The sequence below is a fragment of the Hyla sarda genome, chromosome 10 (assembly GCF_029499605.1).
Source record: "Hyla sarda isolate aHylSar1 chromosome 10, aHylSar1.hap1, whole genome shotgun sequence".
Taxonomy (NCBI): Eukaryota; Metazoa; Chordata; class Amphibia; order Anura; family Hylidae; genus Hyla; species Hyla sarda.
This window is the reverse complement of record NC_079198.1, coordinates 102,925,417-102,950,122: the sequence shown is the minus strand read 5'-3', so window position 1 is coordinate 102,950,122 and position 24,706 is coordinate 102,925,417. Positions and strand designations below refer to the sequence as shown.

Sequence of the window (24,706 nt, the reverse complement as noted above, 5' to 3'; positions counted from 1 at the left end):
CGTGAATAATATTCGAATTGCGAATATTCGCGAGCAACACTAACAACAATGTGATGATTGGTTGTTGTGCCCTTCACCAAGATGGCACTGAGAAACTCTGTCCTTACTCTGAGTATGCATGGACTTCCACAGCAGATGGGAGTACGTTACCAAGGATGCTATCGGTTACATAGATGTGATCCCCTCTCACCCGGAAGTTTACAACGCCGATTCTGGCGCTACACGCCGCATACAGTGGGCGTCTTATGGACATCATGACTGAAATCCCCGGGAGGTAATGAAGCACACCTGCAGTGATTGTGTGTCTGTCTACAAGAGTGTGAAATATGCAAGTGAGTGTAAGCATAAAAGTGAGAGGGACTTAAAATTAAGGGACTTTAAATTCAGGGAGTTTTTTTTTTTTACTGTTAATTTTTGCAATCCCCAAATCTAGTATGGCCTCCATGTTGGAAAAGGCAGTCCAGTGTGCATCTTGCACAATGTATGCAATCCTTGAACAGCATACCAGGGTGCATATTGTTGTGCGAGATGTGTGCCAGTTGTTCATTTGGAAGCCCAGATCCTGGATCTAGTGGAGCAACTGGCAATACAGACGCATTGACAACTTGGAGAGGAGTCTCCTGCTCACTGAGCAAGTACTCTCTGGGGTAGAAGCAGAAGAGGATTGTGGGACGGATGTGCAGGACAGTCAGGCAGCTAGCTGGGTTACAGTTAGAAAATGGGGTAGAGGGAAAAGTGTCAGGGAGGCTAGCCCTGAGCTTGCACACCCCAACAAGTTTGCCCGGTTGGCAGATGAGGGGGATGCCATTTCAGGCAGGGTGGTGTCTGCTCCAGTAAGGAGGAAGGGAGAAGTGTATGGCAGGCCAGACATGTACTGGTAGTGAGGGACAGGCAGGGCGATCTGTCACAAAGACCGTGATTGTTGAACAGTGTTTTATCTTCCTGGTGCTCGAGTTCGGCACATCGTGGATCGGGTTGACAGGTTGCTGGGTGGGGCTGGAGAGGACCCAGCAGTCAGGGTACATATTGGCACCAATGACAAAGTAAGAGGTAGGTGGAGTGTCCTTAAAAATTATTTCAGGGACTTTGGCCACAAGCTTAAGGCAAGGACCTCCAATGTAATATTTTCTGAAATATTACCTGTACCATGAGCCACACCAGAGAGGCAGCGGGAGATTAGGGAGATAAACAAGTGGCTCAGAAGCTGGTGTAGGAAGGAGGGGTTTGGGTTCATGGAGAACTGGTCCGACTTCGCTGTCGGATACCGGCTCTACCGTAGGAACGGGCTGCACCTCAATGTGGAGGGTGCAGCTGTGCTTGGGGAGAAGATGGCTAGAAGGGTGGCGGAGTGTTAAAACTAGGGACTGGAGGGGAGGGAACCTACAACGTAGAGGGGGAAGATAGTGTAGTTAGAGAGGGGGGACTTATTAATGTACTTGGGGGTGGAGCGGAGGGAGGGGTTAGAATAGTTAATAGGGATAGGCTTCATAGGAAGAAAAACATGCACCTTTGTATTTCATGTTGACTAATGTCAGAAGTCTGTCTGTCAATAAAACAGAGGAACTGAAGTGGTTGATGTCTGAGGAAAATTATGACATAGGGGGTATAACAGAGACTTGGTTGGACGATAGCTGTGACTAGACGGTCAATATACAGGGTTATAGTCTATTTAGGAAGAGTTGGGCAAAATGGAAAGGGGGAGGAGTTTGTCTTTATGTGAAATCGAGTCTGAAGACCGCACTGCGGGAGGATATACGGGAGGGAAACGATAATGTGGAGGCATTATGGGTAGAAATATATGGAGATGAAAATAAAATAAAACATTCTGATAGGGGTTTGTTATAAGCCATCAAACATAATGTAAGAGGCAGAAGATCAATTACTGAGGCAAATAAACAAGGCAGCAAATCAGAATGAGGTGATAATAATTAGTGTTGAGCGGCATAGGCCATATTCGAATTCGCGAATATTCGCGAATATATGGACGAATATTCGTCATATATTCGCGAATATTCGCATATTCGTTATATTCTCATTTTATTTTCGCATATGCGAACATTCGCGTATGCGAAAATTAACATATGTGAATATTAGCACATAAAAAATTAGCATACGCGAAAATTCGCATATGCGAATATTCGCATATGCTAATTTTCGCATATGCGAATTTACGCGCGCCAGTCTCACACAGTAGTATTACAGCCTTCTTTACACCACACAAGCTGGAAGCAGAGAGGGGTGATCACTGTGATGTGTACTGTGAAGAAATAAAAAAAAAAAAAACGAATATTCGTAATTACGAATATATAGCGCTATATTCGCGAAATTCGCGAATTCGCGAATATGCGATATTCGCGAATAATATTCGAATTGCGAATATTCGCGAGCAACACTAATAATAATGGGGGATTGTAACTATCCTGATATAAACTGGGAGACTGAGACTTGTGAATTTCATAAAGGTTTCTGACTATAGCTAAAGACAATTATCTGCCCCAAATGGTGCAGGGCCCGACCACAGGGGGGCGCCCTACTGGACTTAATACACTGCTCAAAAAAAATAAAGGGAACACTAATCTAACCCATCCTAGATCTGAAAGAGTTTCGGGTTTTTACTAGTGGGAAAAGTTGTTTCAGACATGCAGGATTCCTCTCTATTCACTATTGGGAAAAGTCGGGAAAATTTTCTGACCAGCTTTTTCTAGGTCGATATTTCCAGCCATTTACCCACAGGATTTTCTGTGAATTCCATAGTAAATCGGTCGGGTTGCGAAACCACGCCCCCTTTTTGACCGGACACGCCCCTTTTGTGGCAGACCACGCCCCCTTTAGGGTTTGTCGGATTTTTCAGGAGCACACTGGCGCAGACATGTCTCAGACAAAATAACCAGACAAAAACTGGTTGGTTTCAGCTTAGTAAATGAGGCCCATCGTGTTGACAACAAAATCACACAAAAATGATCAATGGAAAAATCTAATGTATCAACCCATAGAGGTCTGGATATGGAGTCACACTCAAAATCAAAGTGGAAACCCACACTACAGGCTGATCCAACTTAAACGTAATGTCCTTAAAACAAGTCAAAATGAGGCTCAGTCGTGTGTGGGGCATCCAGGTGCCCGTATGACCTCCCTACAATGCCTAGGCTTCCTGATGAGGTGGCCAACTCCTGGACAGTCTGTGGTGCAACATGGCGTTGTTGGATGGAGCGAGACATGATGTCCCAGATGTGCTCAATCAGATTCAGGTCTGGGAAACGGGAAGGCCAGTCCATAACATCAATGCCTTCCTCTTGCAGGAACTGCTGACACACTCCAGCCACATGAGGTCTAGCATTGTCTTGAATGAGGAGGAACCCAGGGCCAACCGCACCAGCATATGGTCTCACAAAGGGTCTGAGGATCTCATCTCGGTACCTAATGGCAGTCAGGCTACCTCTGGCAAGCACATGGAGGGCTGTGCGGCCCCCCCAAAGAAATGCTACCCCACACCATTACTGACCCACCGCCAAATCGGTCATGCTGGAGGATGATGCATGCAGCAGAACGTTCTCCATGGCTTCTCCAGACTTTGTCATGTCTGTCACATGTGCTCAGTATGAACCTGCTTTCATCTGTAAAGAGCACAGGGTGCCAGTGATGAATTTGCCAATCTTGGTGTTCTCTGGCAAATGCCAAACATCCTGCACGGTGATGGGCTGTAAGCACAACCCCCACCTGTGGACGTCGGGGCCCTCATGGAGTCTGTTTCTGACCATTTGAGTGGACACATTCACATTTGTGCCCTGCTGGAGGTGATTTTTAAGAGCTCTGGCAGTGCTCCTCCTTCTCCTCCTTGCACAAAGGCAGAGGTAGCGGTTCTGCTGCTGGGTTGTTGCCCTCCTATGGCCTCCTCCACGTCTCCTGATGTACTGGCCTGTCTCCTGGTAGCGCCTCCATGCTCTGGACACACTGACAGACAGACACAGCAAACCTTCTTGCCACAGCTCGCACTGATGTGCCATCCTGGATGAGTTGCACTGCCTGAGCCACTTGTGTGGGTTGTAGACTCAGTCTCATGCTACCACTAGAGTGAAAGCACCACCAGCATTCAAAAGTGACCAAAACATCAGCCAGGAAGCATAGGAACTGAGTAGTGGCCTGTGGCCACTTCTTTATTGGGGGTGTCTTGCTAATTGCCTATAATTGCCACCTGTTGTCTGTTCCATTTGCACAACAGCATGTGAAATTGATTGTCAATCAGTGTTGCTTCCTGAGTGGACAGTGTGATTTCACAGAAGTGTGATTGACTTGGAGTTACATTGTGTTGTTTAAGTGTTCCCTTATTTTTTTTGAGCAGTGTATTAACCAACAGACCTGACATAGTAACTAATGTGCAAGTAGAAAGACACCTAGAAAATAGTGATCATAATATAACATTATAACTTGTTCTTCAAAAAGGGAATGTCTCAAGGGGCCCAAAAACAATGAACTTTAGGAAGGCAAAGTTTGATCAACTCAGAGAAGCCCTTAACAATATAAAATGGGATAATGTCCTCAAAAACATGATTACTGACACTAAATGGGAGACTTTTAAAAATACAGTGTCTTAAATTCTCACTGCAAGAGGTATATACCTTATGGGAATAAAAGGGTCAGAAATTTTAAACATACAGTATCTTAAATTCTCACTGCAAGAGGTATATACCTTATGGGAATAAAAGGGTCAGAAATAAAAGAAAACCGATATGGATGAATAAAAATGTTAAGGGGGCAATAAATGACAAAAATAAAGCATTTAAGCTACTTAAACAGGATGGCAGTGAAGAATCATTAAAAAGCTATAGAGAAAAATTTTAAATATGTAATAAAAAAAAAAACAATAAAAGCCACAAAAATAGAGACAGAAAGACTCTTTGCCAAAGAGAGTAAAACTAACTCCAAAATGTTCTTTAACTATATAAATAGCAAAAAAGGTAAAAATGAAAGTGTTGGCCCTTTAAAAAAAAACAATAAAGAAGAAGTTATAAACGGGGATCAGGAAAAAGCAAATATATTAAACAAATTCTTCTCCACTGTATTCCTGAGGAAAATGAAATGCCAGGTGAAATACAGTGTGATAAGGTAAACTCCCCAGTACAGGTCACCTGTCTAATCCAGGAAGAAGTACAGTGCCGCCTACAAAAAATCTAAATAGACAAATTGCCAGGTCCAGATGGCATTCACCCCTGTGTTCTAAAGGAATTAAATAATTTAATAGACAGACCCCTATTTTTAATAGTCAAGTACTCTATAGTAACAGGGACTGTTCCCCAGGACTGGCACATGGCAAATGTGGTACCAAAATTAAAAAAGGGGTCAAAAGGGGACCCCGGGAATCATAGGCCTGTTAGTTTAACCTCCATTGCATGTAAATTGTTTGAGGGTTTTCTAAGGGATGCTATTTAAGAGTATCTTGATAAAATAAATGTATGACCCCATATCAGCATGGCTTTATGAGGGATCGGTCCTCTCAAACTAACCTGATCAAATTTTATGAGAAGGTGAGCTCCAGACTGAATTAGGGGCAATCGCTGGATGTTGTATATCTGGATTTTTCCAAAACATTTGATACAGTGCCACATAAAAAATTGGTGCATGACATGAGAAGGATTGGGCTGGGGGAATATGTGTGCAAGTGGGTAAGTAACTGGCTCAATGATAGGAAACAGAGGGTGGTTATTAATAGTACTTATTCTGATTGGGTGACTAGTGGGGTACCACAGGGGTCAGTCTTGGGTCTATTGATTATATTTATTAATGACCTAGTAGAGGGGTTGAATAGTAAAGAGGCAATCTTTGCAGATGATACTAAACTCTGTAAAGCGGTAAACACTATAGAGGACAGTGCACTTACATAGTTACATAGTTAGTACGGTCGAAAAAAGACATATGTCCATCAAGTTCAACCAGGGAATTAAGGGGTAGGGGTGTTACAAATGGATCTGGATAGGTTGGAGGTTTGGGCTGAGAAGTGGCTGATGAGGTTCAACACTGATAAATGTGAGGTTTTGCACATGGGGAAGACAAATCCGAGCTGGGATTATGTATTAAATGGGAGAACACTTGGGACTACTGACAAGGAAAAAGACTTAGGAGTCTTAGTTAAAGGAGTAGTCCAGTCCTGAAAAACTTAACTCCTATCCTAAGGATAGGGGATAAGTTTCAGATCGCGGGGGGTCCGACCTCTGGGGCCCCCCGCAATCTCCTGTACAGGGCCCCGGCAGCTCGCAGGAAGGGGGCGTGTTGACCACTGCACAAAGCGGCGGCTGACACGCCCCCTCAATACAACTCTATGGCAGAGCCGGAGTGCTGCCTTCAGCAATCTCCGACTCTGCAGAGCGCTGTATTGAGGGGGTGTCAGCCGCCGCTTTGTGCAGTGGTAAAAACGCCCCCTTACCACGTACAGGAGATCATGGGGGGCCCCAGCGGTCGGACCCCCCGCGATCTGAAACTTTCCCCCTATCCTTAGGATAGCGGATACGTTTTTCAGGACTGGACTACTCCTTTAATAGTAAATTTAGCTGTAGTGACCAGTGTGGGGCAGCTTCTGCCAAGGCAAATAAAATCATGGGGTGCATCAATAGGGGCATAGATGCCCACGACAAGGAAATAATTCTACCACTGTACAAATCACTAGTCAGACCACACATAGAATACTGTGTACAGTACTGGGCACCAGTATACAAGAAAGATATAGTGGAGCTGGAGAGGGTTCAAAGACAGGCAACCAGGGTAATACGTGGAATGGTAGGACTACAGTACCCAGAAAGATTATCAGAATTGGGATGATGACCTAATAACTATGTATAAATATATCAGGGGACAGTACAGAGATCTCTCCCATGATCTATTTGTACCCAGGACTGTATCTATAACAAGGGGGCATCCTTTACATTTAGAGGAAAGATGGTTTCTACACCAGCACAGATGGGGGTTCTTTACTGTAAAAGCAGTGAGACTGTGGAATGCTCTGCCTGAGGAGGTGGTCATGGTGAATTCTGTAAAAGAATTAAAAATGCTGGATGCATTTTTGGAGAATAGTAACATTATGGGTTATGGATTCTAGATCTATAGGAAGAGAACATTGATCCAGAGATTTATTCTGAGGCCATATTTGGAGTCGGGAAGGAATTTTTACCTCGAATATGAGGGTTTTTTGCCTTCCTCTGGATCAACTCAGTAGGGACTCATTAGGGTTATAGGTTGAACTTGATGGACTCAGGTCTTTTTTCAACCTTATGAACTATGTTACTATACACTGCACTAATGAGGTTGGATTTTGGATTTTATACAGTCATGGCGGTAAACATTGGCACCCCTGAAGCTTTTCAAGAAAATGAAGTATTTCTCATAGAAAAGGATTGCAGTAACACATGTTTTGCTATACACATGTTTATTCCCTTTGTGTGTATTGGAACTAAACCAAAAAAGGAGGAAAAAAAAGCAAATTGGACATAATGTCACACCAAACTCCAAAAATGGGCTGGACAAAATTATTGGCACCCTTAACTTAATATTTGGTTGCACACCCTTTGGAAAAAATAACTGAAATCAGTTGCTTCCTATAACCATCAATAAGCTTCTTACACCTCTCAGCCGGAATGTTGGACCACTCTTCCTTTGCAAACTGCTCCAGGTCTCTCTTATTGGAAGGCGCCTTTTGCCAACAGAAATTTTAAGATCTCTCCACAGGTGTTCAATGGGATTTAGATCTGGGCTCATTGCTGGTCACTTCAGAACTCTCCAGCGCTTTGTTGCCATCCATTTCTGGGTGCTTTTTGACTTATGTTCGGGGTTATTGTCCTGCTGGAAGACCCAAGATCTCGAATGCAAACCGAGCTTTCTGACACTGGGCTGTACAGTTCGAAGCCAAATCCATTGGTAATCCTCAGATTTCATGATGCCTTGCACACATTCAAGGTTTCCAGTGCCAGAGGCAGCAAAACAACCCCAAAACATCATTGAAACTCTACCATATTTCAGTGTAGGTACTGTTTTCTTTTCTTTGTAGGCCTCATTCCATTTTCGGTAAACAGTAAAATGATGTGCTTTACCAAAAAGCTCTATCTTGGTCTCATCTGCCCACAAGACGTTTTCCCAGAAGGATTTTGGCTTACTCAAGTTCATTTTGGCAAAATGTAGTCTTGCATTTTTTATGTCTCAGTCTTGTGTGTCAGCAGTGGGGTCCTCCTGGGTCTCCTGCCATAGCGATTAATTTCATTTAAATGTCGACGGATAGTTCGCACTGACACTGATGCTCCCTGAGCCTGCAGGACAGCTTTAATATCTTTGGAACTTGTTTGGGGATGCTCTGATGTCATTGGTTTGGACTCCACGCCTAGGCATATTATTCCTCCTGACCGTTTGATTCCTGACGCTCCTGCCGAGATTCAACAAGTTCCTTCGGGAAAATCCTTTGTGCCCACCAGATTGAGACGCAAGGTCCTGAAATGGGGTCATTCTTCCTTGACAGCAGGACATCCTGGAATATGCAAGACCCTACTTCTTATTTCCCAGCACTACTGGTGGCCCCATCTTGAACGTGATGTTTCTGATTTTGTTCGGTCCTGTGTAACATGTGCCAGTGACAAAACTCCTCGGCAAAGACCTGCCGAACTCTTACAGCCTTTACCCATTCCAGAGACTCCCTGGTCCCATATCGCCATGGATTTCATCACCGATTTGCCACCTTCTCATAATAACACTGTCATTTGGGTCATGGTAGATTGGTTTTCCAAGATGGCTCATTTCATTCCTCTACCTGGTCTTCCTTCTGCCCCGCAGCTGGTGAAGTACTTCTTGTTGCATGTCTTTCGTTTACATGGTCTACCACAGCATATTGTTTCGGATCGAGGTGTGCCGTTTGTTTCTAAGTTCTGGCGAGCCCTTTGTAACCGTCTGGACATCAATCTGGGCTTCTCTTCGGCCTACCACCCTCAGTCCAACGGTCAGGTGGAGAGGGTTAATCAAATCCTTGAGACTTATCTTCGGCATTTTGTTTCAGCTCGCCAAGATGATTGGGTCGACCTTCTCCCCTGGGCTGAATCCTCATATAATCTTAAGGATTCCGAGTCCACGAGGTCATCTCCCTTTTTTGTTGTCTACGGACTCCATCTCCGTCCTCATCTTCCTCTCCCAGTCTCCTCCGGTGTCCGTGACTTTTCCACCATTTGGCAACAGACCCGACAGTCATTGTCCCAGGCTTCTTCACGCATGAAGGCGCAAGCGGATAAAGGTAGAAGATCTCCTCCGTCCTTCTCTCCTGGTGACATGGTGTGCCTTTCATCCAAATACATCCGCTTCAAGATCCCCTGTTACAAGCTCGGTCCCCGATACCTTGGTCCCTTCCAGATTCTACAAAAGATCAATCCTGTCTCCTACAAACTCCGTCTACCTGCTACGTTACGTATTCCCAATTCCTTCCACGTCTCTCTCCTCAAGCCTCTTGTCGTAAACCGGTTCTCTCAGAAGAATCCTGTCCCAACACCTGTCTCCGGCTCATCTGACGTCTACAAAGTTAAACAGATTCTTGCTGCAAAAACTTTGAGAGGTAAACAATTTTTTTGGGTCGACTGGGAGGGATACGGTCCTGAGAAGAGATCTTGGGAACCTAAGGAGAATATCCTGGACCGTGACCTTCTCAGGAGTTTTCTCTCTCGTAAAAGGAGGGGGAGACCAAGGGGGGGGGGGGTACTGTTACGCTATGCGCTCCGGTCTCACAGGCTGGCCGTGAGCGCATGGTCCCCTTAACTTCTGCTGCCGACGGGGCTGGACTCACATCGAGGGATGCGCCTGCATGCGAGCCCCAGTCCGTCACTCTCTGGGTGTTTCACTTGCCTCTGCCTCCGCCTCTCTGCTTTGGCACGTGTGTCTCCAACCCTTAGGGCGCGCACGCACCGGAGCTGTAAGATTTAAAGGGCCAGTACGCTCATTAGTGTAAACCACCTGTGGCTTGTTTATAATTTCCTCCACCTTCCTCAGTTCTCTGCCGGATCTTTGTTGCCTTGTGCCCTAGAGAATGCGTTCCATTGTATTGCCTGGCCATGTACCAGATCTCCTGCTCTTGTGACTTGACCTTGCTCCTCTGCCACCTGCCTACTGAACTCCTGCTATGTCCTGACTACGCTACTGTGCCGCCTGCCCTGACCTACTGCTATCCAGACTACGAGTTGCCTCATCCCTCCCTGCCTCGCATCTCCTCAGCCGCCTGTGTGGTCAAGCCGTGCCAGGGGTAGCGACCTGGGTTTCGCCTGCAGCTGCAAGCCCATCACGTTTTGCGGCAGGCTCTGGTGAAAACCAGCGGCAGCTTAGACTCCGCTCCCTGGTACGGTCCGAGTCATCTGCCACACAGGTCCAGCGGATCCACATACAACGGAGTTCCTATCTTCAGAAACGTGAGTGTCACATATTAGAATAAAATTAAGGTACTGTAAAAGGGAGCATAGTAGAAATGCAATTCAACATCCATATGGCATGTAGTTGCATAATGAAAATAAAAGTGAAAATAAAACCAAAGATAATATAGTAAATATTACAAACTGGATTCACAATATACCAGTGAGTTCTGTTCAATTTTTTCATTTGTATGGACAGCTACTCTAGACAAAATCATCACGTATGATATTACATGCTGGATGACCTCTTCTTTTTTCGATACCAAAGCAATACACCAGTGTTTTCCAACCAGAATGCCTCCAGCTGTTGGAAAAATACAACTCCCAGAAATGCTGGGAGTTGTAGTTTTCCAACATCCAGAGACACCCTAGTTGAAAAACACTGCAATACACCTTTAAATCTTTTCTTTCCATTAGATACATTTAGAGGCGTTATTGTGTAGTATGGAAATTTTAGAAAATATCAGAGCTAAATAAATGAAATAATTCCAGCATATTGACTATGAATGTGACTTTTCATCACCAGATGAGGTTTCCTCCGGTTTCTTTCTTTTCGGCGGGTGAGACATGTGTCTGATTTCTCGTGTCAGCCTATTCCCGTAATTGTAAACATCACTCTCTGCAATCAATAAGCCAGCTGTTTATTATTCAGCAGATCAGCATCCAGCATCCTTCATTAGATCAGCGGGGTGTCCTATAGGGAGACGAAGAACAGATCAACACATTTTCAGTGAGAAATTTAAATAAAACTGCAGCATAAGAAAAATATTTTTCTGTATCTGTGGAAAGAGCAGTTTCTCCAAATGTTCTTTTATTTTTTAATTTTTTTTAAAGGGGTACTCTTGAGAAAACTTTTTTCACATCAACTGGTGCCAAAAAGTTATACAGTGCTCTCTGCTGCCACCTCTGTTCATGTCAGGAACTATCCAAAGCAGGAGAGGTTTGCTATGGGAATTTACTCCTGCTCTGGACAGTTCCTAACAAGGACAGATGTGCAGCAAAGAGCACTGTGGTCAGACTGGAAAGAAGACAAAACTTCCTGTGGAGCATACAGCAGCTGATAAGCATTGGGAAGCTTAATATTATTAAATAGAAGTAATTTACAAATCTTTATAAATGTTTGCCACCAGTTGGTTTGAATTTTTTTTTTTATTCGTAGTACCCCTTTAAGTCTTCTGATTAACACAGGCTTTGTGCTTGGTCATCCAATAGAGGAAGCCAAACTAAATAATGCGAGACCATGCATTGTGTTCTATTTCATCTACTTAAAGGGGTACTCCGGTGGAAAACTTTTTTTTTTTTTTTAAAGAACTGGTGCCAGAAAGTTAAACAGATTTGTAAATTACTTATATTAAAAAATCTTAATCCTTTCAGTACTTTTTAGCAGCTGTTTGCTACAGAGGAAAAATCTTTATTTTTTTTATTTATTTTTTGTGTTGTCCACAGTGCTCTCTGCTGACACCTCTGTCCGTGTCAGGAACTGTCCAGAGCAGCATAGGTTTGCTATGGGGATTTTCTCCTGCTCATGACAGTTCCTGATACGGGCATCAGGTGTCAGCAGAGAGCACTGTGGACAACACAAAAAAGAAATTTAAAAAATTAAGATTTTTCCTCTGTAGCAAACAGCTGCTAAAAAGTACTGAAAGGATTAAGATTTTTTAATAGAAGTAATTTACAAATCTGTTTAACTTTCTGACATCAGTTCATTTAAAAAAAAAAGTTTTCCACCAGAGTACTCCTTTAAGTATGCAAAAAAAAAAACTCTCCTCTAGAAAGAAGATCGTATACTAGCCAAACAAAAATCTCCTCAAAAAATTTCTGTGCAGACATTCCATAGACAGCATGTTCTGCCGATGCTAGGACTGCATGAAAATGTGCCGATTCATAGACGGCAGTGCATTTCCTTGCGGAATCCGCAAAAACATAGAACATAAAATGCCGGAAACAAGATTTCCACAGCAGATATTGTAACTTTTGAGGGCTTCTGTTTCTACACAGTACATTTTTCGGTAAAAATAACACCTTGTCTTTATTCTATAGGTCCAAAAGATTAAAATGATACCCTACTTATGTAGGTTTGATTTTGTCGTACTTCTGGAAAAGATCATAACTACATGCAGGAAAATGTATATGTTTAAAATTGTCATCTTCTGAAGTTTTTAGCGGTACCATTTTTGTATTGACAGGACTTATTGATCATGATTTTTTCATGTTATAAAAAAGTGACCAAAAATACACTATTTTGGACTTTGGAATTTTTTTTTGCGCATATGCCATAGACCGTGCGGTTAATTTAACAATATATTTTTATAATTCGGACATTTCCACACGCGGCGATACCACATATGTTTATTTTTATTTTTATTTACACAGTTTTTTTTTAAGTGAGAATAGGGGGGTGATTCAAACTTTTATTTGGGAAATGGTTAGATTATCTTTATTCACTTTTTTCACTTTTTCTTGCAAGGTTATAGCTCCCATAGGGGGCTATAACACTGCACACACATAGGAAACCATTGATCAATGATTCTGCCGCTTGACTGCCTGGATCTTAGGCACTGAGCAGTCATTCGGTGATTGGACACCAGGAGGCAATGTAAGGGACCCTCCTGCTGTCTTACAGCTATTCGGCATGCCGCAATTTTGCTGTGGACATCCCAAACAGCCCCCTGAGCTAACCGCCAACGATTTACTTTCACTTTAGATGCGGCGTTCAACTTTGAACGCAGCGTCTAAACGGTTAATAGCTTGCGGCACCGTGATCAGTGCCGTGCGCTCTTAGCCACGGGTCCCGGTCGTTGTTGTGGCCCCGCGTTATAGAACGGGAGCGGACTCAGGACGTACATTTACATCATGGGTCCTTAAGAGGTTAACGACCAAGGGTGTACCTGTATGCCCTGGTCCCGCTAACGGGGTTTAAACCGTTCTCGCAAGTGAAGAACGGGTTAAACCTGGTGGGTCCCTGTTGCTATGGGCAGCCAGGACCTACGGCTAATGCCGGGCAACGCCGATCGAGCCGATGCCTGGCATTAACTCTTTAGACGCCGCGATAAAAGTGGATCGCAGCATCTAAAATGCGGGGTTAACGGTGCCGGTAACTCAGTGGTGCTGATCAGGACATCCGCAGCGACATCGCGGGTCCCGATCAGCTGAATGAATGATGGGAGGGTCTTCACCTGCCTCCGCGCTGTCCAATCTGTCGTCTGCTGCTCTCAGCCTGCTATGCAGGCTAGAGCAGCAGAGCGCAGAGAACACTGTCCAATGCTATGCTATGGCATAGCATTGATCAGTATATGCAATTCGAAGATTGCATGTTACAGCCCCCTATGGGGGCTAAAAAAAAGAAAAATAAAGTGTAAAAATAAAAGTTAATAAAAGTGAATTAACCCCTTCCCTATTAAAAGTTTAAATCACCCCCCTTTTCCCATGTTTTAAATAAAATAATGTAATAAAAAATAAAAATAATCATATGTGCTACTATCGCGTGCGTATATGTCTGAACTATTAAAATATAAGGTTAGCTAAACCACACAGTCGATGGCGTACACGTAGAAAAATACCAAAGTCCAAAATTGTGCATTTTTGGTCACTTAATATACCATAAAAATATTAATAAAAAGGGATCAAAAAGTCCCATCAAAACAAAAATGGGTTTTGCTGTAGATTTTGTTATTAAATGATTGATGTGTTACAAAGTACAATTGGTGTCGCAAAAAACAAGCCCTGTCTGTAGGTGCAAAATTGAAAGCGGTATGGATTTTAGAAGGAGAGGAGGAAAAAGCGAAAGTGCAAAAACGAAAATTGGCCTGGTCCATAATGTGAAAATGGGCTTGGTCCTAAAGGGGTTAAGGCTATAATCACACAGCGGACTGTCCACCCGGCTGACCCTATAGGGGACCCTACATAGAAACAGTTTGGGTTCAGTCCTTTTCTGTTCCATCATGACTGTGCTCCAGTGTAGAAAGCAAGTTCCATAAAGCAGCATAAAGCATGGTCTGTTAGTACCCAGGGGAAAGTAAGTAGGTTCTTTTTATCAGCAGAGTGTTGACCACATGTATCAGAGTAACTCATGGCTCTGAGTTTGCGTTTGCCTATGGGTGAAGTGAAAAGCATGAAGTGAACACTGTGCGAATTATATTTATTTATTTATATCTATACAGAAATGAGTTGTTTTTGATGTCTATTGTGTAAAATCTATTTTATGCTCATTAGCTTTTATCGGTGCAATGTATAAAAAAAAAAATATATATATATATATATATTATGTGTGTGTATATATATATATATATATATTTATATGCAGATCAAGATCAAGATATAAATTCATTTTATTTTATTTTTTATATTTTAGCAGGCCAGTTTCCCAGATTGACTCTATGTTTTCAGTTGAAAAGAAATCGGGGGATGTACATCATTCAGTCGTATGTTCCATCCATCTTGCTTGTGGCCATGTCATGGGTTTCATTTTGGATCAGTCAGTCTGCCGTTCCTGCAAGAGTATCACTTGGTAACATTCCTAATGGATTCAAAATGAATTGTTTATAAATTGTGTATTGAAACAAACATTTTATACTCTTTATTTTATATTTTATAATATAGATCCTTTGGATCTAACGAGGCTCTTTGGGTGGAATTTATCAAACATTTTACCCAGATTTTCTGGGACACTTTGCAATATATATCTGTCTTTGTGACCTGTGTACTCGTGTATGTCCAGCTGTCAGATCCCTCGCAATCACTTATCCCATATCCTTTGAATAGGGTCTAAATTGTCCTACACGAGACTTCTCCTTTAAAGGGGTATTCCAGGCCAAAACTTTTTTTTATATATCAACTGGCTCCGGAAAGTTAAACAGATTTGTAAATTACTTCGATTAAAAAATCTTAATCCTTTCAATAGTTATTAGCTTCTGAAGTTGAGTTGCTGTTTTCTGTCTAACTGCTCTCTGATGACTCAAGTCCCGGGAGCTGTGCAGTTCCTATGGGGATATTCTCCCATCATGCACAGCTCCCGGGACGTGACATCATCATTGAGCAGTTAGACAGAAAACTTCAGAAGCTAATAACTATTGGAAGGATTAAGATTTTTTAATAGAAGTAATTTACAAATCTGTTTAACTTTCCGGAGCCAGTTGATATATAAAAAAAAGTTTTTGCCTGGAATACCCCTTTAAATATGTTCACTCACTAAGTAGAAAACATATGTTTATGTGGATAATTCAGGTTATATTGGTTTACCTAGCACGCATAGCCTGAATATGGGAACAGGATACCAATCAACATGCACCGCTTTCTAAATTATATTTGATCATACATTTTTGTTATGGTATATTACGTTTTCAATCATGTAGGTTGTGAATTTTTATATATGAAAGTAAATGGCATTGATCAGATTAAAGTCAATATTTAATGCACAATTCATATAGGTGGGATTATATGCCATGATAAATACATATATCAAGGAAATGTAACAAACAATGTAAATAAATGTGGTCTTATGTTTCCTTAGGCATAACTACTGTGCTTACTATGACAACTCTTATGGTCAGTGCACGTTCTTCACTTCCCAGGGCATCTGCTATCAAAGCTCTGGATGTCTACTTCTTGATTTGCTATGTGTTCGTGTTTGCGGCGCTTGTAGAATATGCATTTGCCCACTTCAATGCCGATTATATGAAGAAGGAGAAGAAGATGGTGAAACCCAAGAGGAAAAGCAAGGTCAGGCATTATGATAAAGGATTAAGCTTCTAAAAAAGGATGCACAGGGCTCTGTGCGATAAACGTCTACCTTTACCATAATCTTTTTTTATTTTTTATTGAATTAATGCATAACTTAATCGCAATCAATTCTAAAAATCAGCATAGAAAGATGTGTGACAATAAATAAAGCACAGCTGGTCAACGTAGACCCAGGACTCTCCCTTTTTTAATTTTCACTTCCACAGCTAGAAATGTTCCTTTTTTTATTAAAACCAGCTAAAAAAAGGGTCTGCTGTGGCTAAAACCTAGAAAATACAGGTAGCGTGCTGTAAAAGGCCTAGTCAAATTTCACTCTCACAGTTTGGAATGTTGCTTGTGCTTAAACCCAGCTAGAAATGCCGTGGTTTCCCTACAACCCAGAAAATACAAGTAGCATGGCATAAAAGACCTAGTCAAATTTAATTCTCTCAGCTAGAAATGCTGCTTTTTATCAATCCCAGCTAGAAATGCTATGTTTTCACTAAAAACCCAGGCAACAAAGGTAACATGGTATAAAAGTCAGGGGTCAAGTCTTGGGGAAAAAAAGTGTGGGAACTCACCCAAGATTTCCATTCTAGGGCTGGTCCTGCTAATGAGGAAGGTGTTCGCGCTGTGGAAAAAGTGCAGGAACTCAGTTCCCATGCGTTCCTGCAGGACCTGAGCCCTGATAAAAGTCCTACCCAAGTTTTACTCTCACTTCTAGAAATGTGTTTTTCTTTTGTCTTCTTTTGTTTTTGTGTTTTTTTAAATGTGTTATATTTTTTTAAATCCAGAAAATACAGGCAACATGGCGTAACATGCCCGCTCAGCCAATCAGCTGAGGCAGAATTTAGCTGTGGCTGCTGACTGGATGAGTGGGCATGTGACGTCACCAAACCCAGAACTACCGGACAGCAGGGACAAGTGCTCCACTATACTGGCAGGGGTGCAACAGTGAGGAAGGGAAGAGGCAGTTCTAAAAATATACAATATATATATATATATATATATATATATATATATATATATATATATATAAATATATATATATATTTATTTATTTTTTTATTTTTTATTTTTTTTAAACCCCTTCTCTGACTAGAATTTTTTTTTAAACTACATTTTTCTTCAGACTACCCCTTTAATGAACATGTAATGTAAACAAAATTAAATAGATAACAGATGATGGAAAAGAAGATTGCAGTAAAAAAAAAACCCTGAGCTTCCATACATGAAGTGTAATTTAAAGGTCACTTAGCGTGCAATTTGGAGTAGTGTACGACTAATCTATCTAAAGCCTGAATATTACATGTAATAAGTGGCTTAAGCTCTTTAATGACCCAGCAGATTTTACCAGTGGTGTGTTTTATTTCACAAAACTGTCATTGTGGTTGTATTGTATCATCTACACACTAAAGCTCCTCTTACTGACTGTGAAGTCACTGCAAATGGTTAGATTACTATTTCTGGAATCAATCTTATGTGGTCCTCATTTATTAAAGGGGAGAACCTGATTTCAACAAACACAGCATATTTTGCTGTATAAAACAACAAAGGGTCATTGGGGTTACCTGGCATTGGGAATAATGTAAGTGCTATAACCAGAATTAAAAAAAAGTATTGGGACAGATAAAGTGCATTTGTTATGTTGTTCCTTGTGTTAAAAAAATAAATAAAGTTTTCCCCATCATTCTGCACTTATTATCCCATAGTGAGAAAGTAAAAACAGAATGATAGACGTTTTTACTAATTTATTGAAAATGAAAAACTAAAATATTGCATTCATATAAGTATTCAGACCCTTTACTAAGTATTTAGTTGAAGCATACTTACCCAATTTTCTTGGGGATTTTCTTATATTCTGCATCCCCCCTGACTTTGTCAGGATGTCTCTCCACAAATGTTGGATTGGGTTCAAGTCAGGGCTCTGGCTGGGCCACACAAGGACATTCAGAGTTGTCCTTAAGCTGCTGGGTTGTCTTGGCTATGTGCTTAGGGTAATTGCCTTGTTGGAAGGTGAACCTTTGGTCCAATCTAAGGTTCAGAGTGCTCTGAATCAGTTTTTTATTAAGAATATCGCTGCATTTTGCTCCATTCACCTTTCCCACAACCCTGGCCAGTCTCCCTGTCCATCCCCACTGCATGATGATACAACCAATCTGCTTCGCTGTAGGGGTGGTATTGGGCAGGTGATGACCAGCGTCAGGTTGCCTTCAGACATGACTCTAGAATTGAAGCCAACAATTTCAATCTTAGTTTCATGAAACCAGAGAAACTTGTTTCTCACAGATTGAGAGTCCTTTAGGGGCTTTTTTGCAATCTCCAGACTTCCATGTGTCTTTTACTGAGTAGAGGCTTCTTTCTGATCACTTGGCCATATTGGTGGAGTTCTTCATTTATAATTGACCTTCTGGTAGTTTCTCCCATCTGCACACAGGATCTTTGGAGCTCAGCTAGAATGATCATTGGGTTCTTGGTCACTTTTCCTACCAAGGCCCTTCTACCTTGATTACCTAGTTTTATGGGGTGGTCAGCTCTAGGAAGAGTCCTGGTTGTTCCAAACATCTTCTATTTGAAAATTATGGAGGCCGCTGTGCTTTTGGGAATTTTCAGTGAAGCAGAATTTTAGTATACCCTGCTTCAGATCTGTTTCTCCACACAATTCTGTCTCTTAGCTCTACAGGCAGTTCTTTGCCTTCTCATGGCTTCTTTGGGCTCTGATATGCATTTTCATGATCTCATACAGATAGGGCGCTGTCTTTCCAAATCATGTCTAAATATCTGAATTTACCATGCTGAGTGTTATAGTTTTGCAACATCTGAAGATCCACAGTTTGGAGACCAATGGTCTAGAATATAACCGACCAAATAGAAGAAAAAAAACCATTTGGCCTCAGTTTACTGTATGCCATTATTATGATATGTTATAGTCCTCTAAACTTTTCTTAGTAGTTATAACTACAGTAGTATATTATATATCATATGTTTCAGGTAACCCTCCAGGATGGTAAGGACGCCATTGTTCTATTCTCCGTTTCAATATTGGGAGTCAATTGTAAACACGTACATAAAGAGACAATAATTCCAGGCACAATAAGTGATCCCCCAGAAGGCAGAAGACGACGTGAACTTACACCGGGATACAAAGGAAGGCTGAAAATTCACCTGAAACCCATAGATGCTGATACAATTGATGTATATTCTAGGGCAGTTTTTCCAGCAACCTTTGCCGCTGTGAATATTATTTACTGGGCGGGTTATACACATTAAGGGTAGAATTTCAAATAAAATATATACAGATTTATTCACCAATACATACTACTCATGATTTCTGAATACAGATTATAGAGCCTGGTATTTTATGATTACAGTCTATGCTAGTTATTCATATATATAGATATGTAACCATTATTATAGCATAACTATTAATCTCTACATTTACCTCCTTTAACATTTCAGGCAATAAGGTCATTTATGTATATGGTGTTTACCAGGATATATTTGTATAAAAGTAGCATGCAGAATAAAACTCTAATACAGTGAATTTCCATTTTTTTTTTAATAAATGGCCATGTGGTATTCATTGGTGACTTCTAGACTGACCTCATGATGAATAATTTATATCTATTCCGAGGGTTTATCTGGAGACTACAATCAGTTTTACCTGTGTCTACCTCAAGTATGCAATTTATACTGAGACTATCTGTACTTGTAAGAACTATCAATGAACAGCTATGTTTTCCATCAGTGCCATACATTTAAAGTGTACCTGTTATTAGCAAAAAAAAAAACTTTTATATAATGTAGATAATAACATTATATGTAGTAAAAAGAGAGAGAGAGAACGGAGGCACAGTTCAACCTCGTATAGATAAGTTAGTCCAGCACATACAACGGGAGCTCCCCAGTGAAAACAACAAATAATACAAGAATAAGGATGGTATGGGTGGTGCATGGATAAAGCAAAGTATATTCAGGAACGGCAGTAAATGAAAGTAATGAATCCTGCACTCATTGATTCCATCGCTGCATTAAACGAGGCTCCATGGAGGGGAAGGACAAGCAGGGCTCTGTACACTGAGGACAAGCAGGGCTCTGTACACTGAGGACAAGCAAGGCTTTGTACACTGAGGACAAGCAGGGCTCCGTACACTGAGGACAAACAGGGCTCTGTGCAGTGAGGCTCTGTGACATGCTCCCGGCTCACGCAGCAGAACGATTGACAAGCCAGGAGCCTGCACAGATCCCTGCTTGTCCTGACTGCACTTCCTGCATTTCGACTCCTCACAGAGACACCCAAAACGATACATATTTTTACACAATGTGTATTACAAATATACATATAACGTTATTATCTACATCATATAAAAAGTTTATGCTAATGACAGGTACACTTTAAAGCATGGATATTTAGATGGAGGTACCAGTGACTTATTTTAGGTGTTGGGATGTAAGATTATAAGCTATATGGCAACCATGAGGCAGATGTGTTGCAGAAATTTCTGCAATAAGAATCAGCTAAATTCATTTTAATGTTGGTTTGATGATAAGCACACAAATTTCTGAAAGCCCCAGTCAAGTGAAAGGGACATTAGCAGACATTTCTACAACACTCTGCTAGAAGGTCATAATTTCCATTGTTCTACTTCATCATAAAAATGATCACAGTGTGGGATATGTGATATGATGGACAACATATAATAGGTCCATCCATAGTGTCTATGGGGGAGATTTATCAAAACCTGTGTAGAGAAAGAGTTGCCTATGGCATCCGATCAGATCACTTCTTTCATTTTTCACAGGTCTCTTTAAAAATGAAAGAGGAAATCTGATTGGTTGCCATGGGCAACTGCACCACTCTTCCTATACACAGATTTTGATAAATCTTCCCCTATTACTTTACCATACAAAACATTATTGCATGCTGTGCTATTATTTCAGAGATTTTTGTAATAGTTGGGAATATGGCTTAAAGGGGTACTCCGGCCTTAAGACATCTTATCCCCTATCCAAAGGATAGGGTATAAGATGTCTGACCGCGGGGTTCCCGCCGTTGGGGACCCCCCAATCTTGCATTTGGCACCCACCTCTTTGAGCTGCGGCTGTCACGCCCCCTCCCATAGACTTGCATAGCGTGGGCGGGGCGTGACGTCACACGAGGGCAGAGTCGTGACATCCCCATACTCCGGCCCCGTGGTCGGCACCCGGCAGTTTGTGAGCTGGCAGCGCGGCGTGCAGCTCAAAGAGGTGCATGCCGAATGCAAGATTGTGGGGGTCCCCAGCGGCGGGACCCCCGCGGTCAGACATCATATCCCCTATCCTTTGGATAGGGGATAAGATGTCTTAGGGCCGGAGTACCCCTTCAAGTGTATGAAAAGGTAAAGGAGAGGTATACAGATGAGCACGAATAATTGGGTCATTCTGCATAAAATTGCAAAACAGTGGCACAGTATCAAGAGTCTACAAGATTGGATGAACCAGGGACAGACAACCCGACAGATCCCACAGCGGAATGGTGACGTGTGGTTGATCTGAGCGGCAAATGTCAGGTGACAATGATGAACCAGAGTGGACCAGCAGAATCAGCAGTACAACTGCGGGCAAGTAAGACAAATTTCCACAATAATGCATTTTACCTTGTGTGCACTGGGGTTCAATAGCAAAGACTGACAAGGGTGTCTCTGATGACCCTGCATTACTGCAAACAACACCTTACATGGACCAAAGAAAAAAGTCAATGGACTTTGGTCATCTGGAGGGAGGAGTCTCAATTACTGGAAGGTCAGCATGAAGCCATATCCCATGGATGCACTGTTGTGGGTTCAAGTCGGTGCTGGTTGTGTTATGGTTTAAAGAGAATTTTCATGGCATGCCCTAGGACCAATGGTCATCATAGTACAATCCTTGAATGGTGAACGCTATGGGGACCTCTTAGCTGACCATCTGCACCCATTCTTTAGGAGATCTTTCCCAACTGTAGTGCCATCTTTCAACATGACAGTGCTCTGTCTCATTGGGATCACTAGGGAGTAGTATAAAGGGGTTATCCAGGAAAAAAAACGTTTTTTTTTATATATCAACTGGCTTCAGAAAGTTAAACAGATTTGTAAATGACTTCTATTAATTTTTTTTTAATCCTTTCAGTACTTATGAGCTGCTGAAGTTGAGTTGTTATTTTCTGTCTAAGTGCTCTCTGATGCCACGTGTCTTGGGAGCTGTCCAGAGTAGAAGCAAATTCCCAGAGCAAACCTATTCTGTTCTGTGCAGTTCCTGAGACAAGCAGAGATGTCAGCAGAGAGCACTGATTCCAGACAGATAAGAACAACTCAACTTCAGCAGCTGATAATTATTGGAAGGATTAAGATTTTCTAATAGAAGTAATTTACAAATCTGTTAAACTTTCTGCAGCCAGTTGATCTTAAAAAACTAAAGTTTTTTTCCTGGAATACCCCTTTAAGGAGCATGACAATGAATACTCACTGCCTTAGCCCCCAAAATCACCAGACTGTAACCCCATTGAATTTGTTTGGGGTATGCTAATGCGGGCTTAAAGATCTGCTCCTCCTACAAAAAATTTGTTCTTTGCTTTGCTTTGCTGCATTCAGAGAACTGCAAAAGGCTCTTGTTACAAAGTGACTCCTCATTTCATGACTAAACAGCTATACTTAGAAGTCTCATAGAAAAGAATCAATAAAGGAAGTGAGTATGGAGTGAAACTAAGAAGCTTTCTTATAAGCATAGTATCTGCAGAGTGGCCTCTTAAGTATAAAGCCATGTTGAAAAACAAGCAGTGAATTAATATGGGTAAATACCATGAATGCAAGAAAAGTAATGGAGACATTCACATAGGGAGGCTTATAAAGGTATGTCCAGAGTTTTCTGCAAAGAAATCCATATGCATGTTACAAAAAAAACTATATTCAGACTGAATTTCAGTTGCAGAAATTCCTGCAAAATATTCCTATAAATATACCCTTAGGGGGACTTTATCATTGTCTGTGCTGGGTGCATGCTATGAAAAGTCACAAAATGTGTGCGCAAGCTTAAATTTTTACACCAAAATTTTGTAACTTTTCAACCTTTGCACCTCTCTCAAGTCGAAAAGCTTGTTGTAAAGTACAAGTAAAAAGAGAAGGAGTCCCCTGCAACACTGAACTTTTTTTTTTTTTTACAATTTACACTGCAGAGATATTGTAAATTGTAGCTGAAATCTATGTTAGCTTAGACCTCACGTAGATCAAAGCAGAAACCTGCTCACTTTAATATTAAGACTGGCATGTGAAAAGCCAGTATATATAAATTCTCTCCTTAATCCCCTTAATTTTAATTTCCTTTTGTAGCGCAAATAACCTACAAAAGACTGACCCTGTAACGTCTGGCTTTGGCCGAACACGAAGATTTAATGACTCTAGTTGGGCTGGGGTTTCTTGGAGATCACCTGTGTCATCTGGGTGTGGTTATCTGCTCTGCTACCTATCAGAAAGGTGTATCCCTGATCACCTTCTTATATAAGCTGGGAGCAGTGATCAGTTCAATATCTGTGAAAGGTTATACCTTAACTGAGACCTCCTGCTTACTGGATACCTGTTGTTTATTGATCTTCCCTTGACTCTTCTCTTGCTCTGAGTTAATGTACACCGCTATATCCTGGTACCGACCTTGGCTAGACTGACATTGATTTGACTGTGTGTGTGTCTTAGTGTATCTCAGCTAGTTTGTGTGCCTCCAGCTGTTCCGACTCCTACTGTTTTTGTATTTTATTATTTTGACAACGCTGCCCCTGCAGAGAGGGTTTGTCATCCTGGTTGTCGATCCGTCACTTAGGGCAGATAGGCAATAGGTAGGGACAGTGTCTGTGGGTGAGTTAGAGCTTCACTGTTCCCTGCCCATAAGTGACAGACTAAAAAATTAGTCCAAAACTTCTCGTGTTAGTCTGCTTATTTGTATACAGAAAAAGTGTCACATGCCACATGCACATGAAAACGTTACATATAAAGACCAGACATTATATGTAATATGATTAGTACATTACACAAAGAAATAGGAAGACCTCATAGATATTTATTGTTAACAAGAAAGGACATTTTAGAGGTGAACCTTTAAACTATTCAATGTAAGGAGAAGTCTTGATAAATCAACTAAAAAACATTGACTAACAATACACCAAGAAGTTTCCAAATGTGCCTCGTTCTACTTGTGTATTCTGTAGTGATATCACTTTATTGATTTATTATCTGGTTATTGATTTTTTATGAAACTGTCATTGCTACACTTTCTAAGCCCAGATATACAAGACCAAAGCATGTGAATGATTTGTGACTATTGATCAAAAGGTAGAACAGGCAGAAATATAATCTGACAGGACTAAAGGGATCAACTCGGTCATGTCTAAATCATAGAAATTATTATGCTATGTATTTAGATCCTGACATGGGCTAGTAATCACCTCTGCGGCTTATGTAGCAGCAGTCAGGGGACATGTCCTGATAAGAAGGCTGGTTGTTTTTTTTCAAGACTTCTCAAAATCGTATTTAATCGTAACCTCTTGAAGAAAGGTAATAATGGAGCACTCG

The 24,706-nt window shown here is 41.5% G+C and overlaps 1 protein-coding gene across 1 annotated transcript in view; it reads left to right on the top strand.

The window, feature by feature from the left end:
* The window catches only part of GABRD (gamma-aminobutyric acid type A receptor subunit delta), a 49,379-nt gene extending 29,702 nt beyond the window's left edge, over positions 1-19,677 (top strand). The window contains exons 7-9 of the mRNA XM_056543664.1: positions 14,767-14,922; positions 15,925-16,133; positions 19,125-19,677. Coding sequence (XP_056399639.1) covers positions 14,767-14,922; positions 15,925-16,133; positions 19,125-19,403 — 644 coding nt within the window. The 3' untranslated portion in view covers positions 19,404-19,677. The remainder of the gene's footprint in view (positions 1-14,766; positions 14,923-15,924; positions 16,134-19,124) is intronic.
* Positions 19,678-24,706: the final 5,029 nt, after the last annotated feature.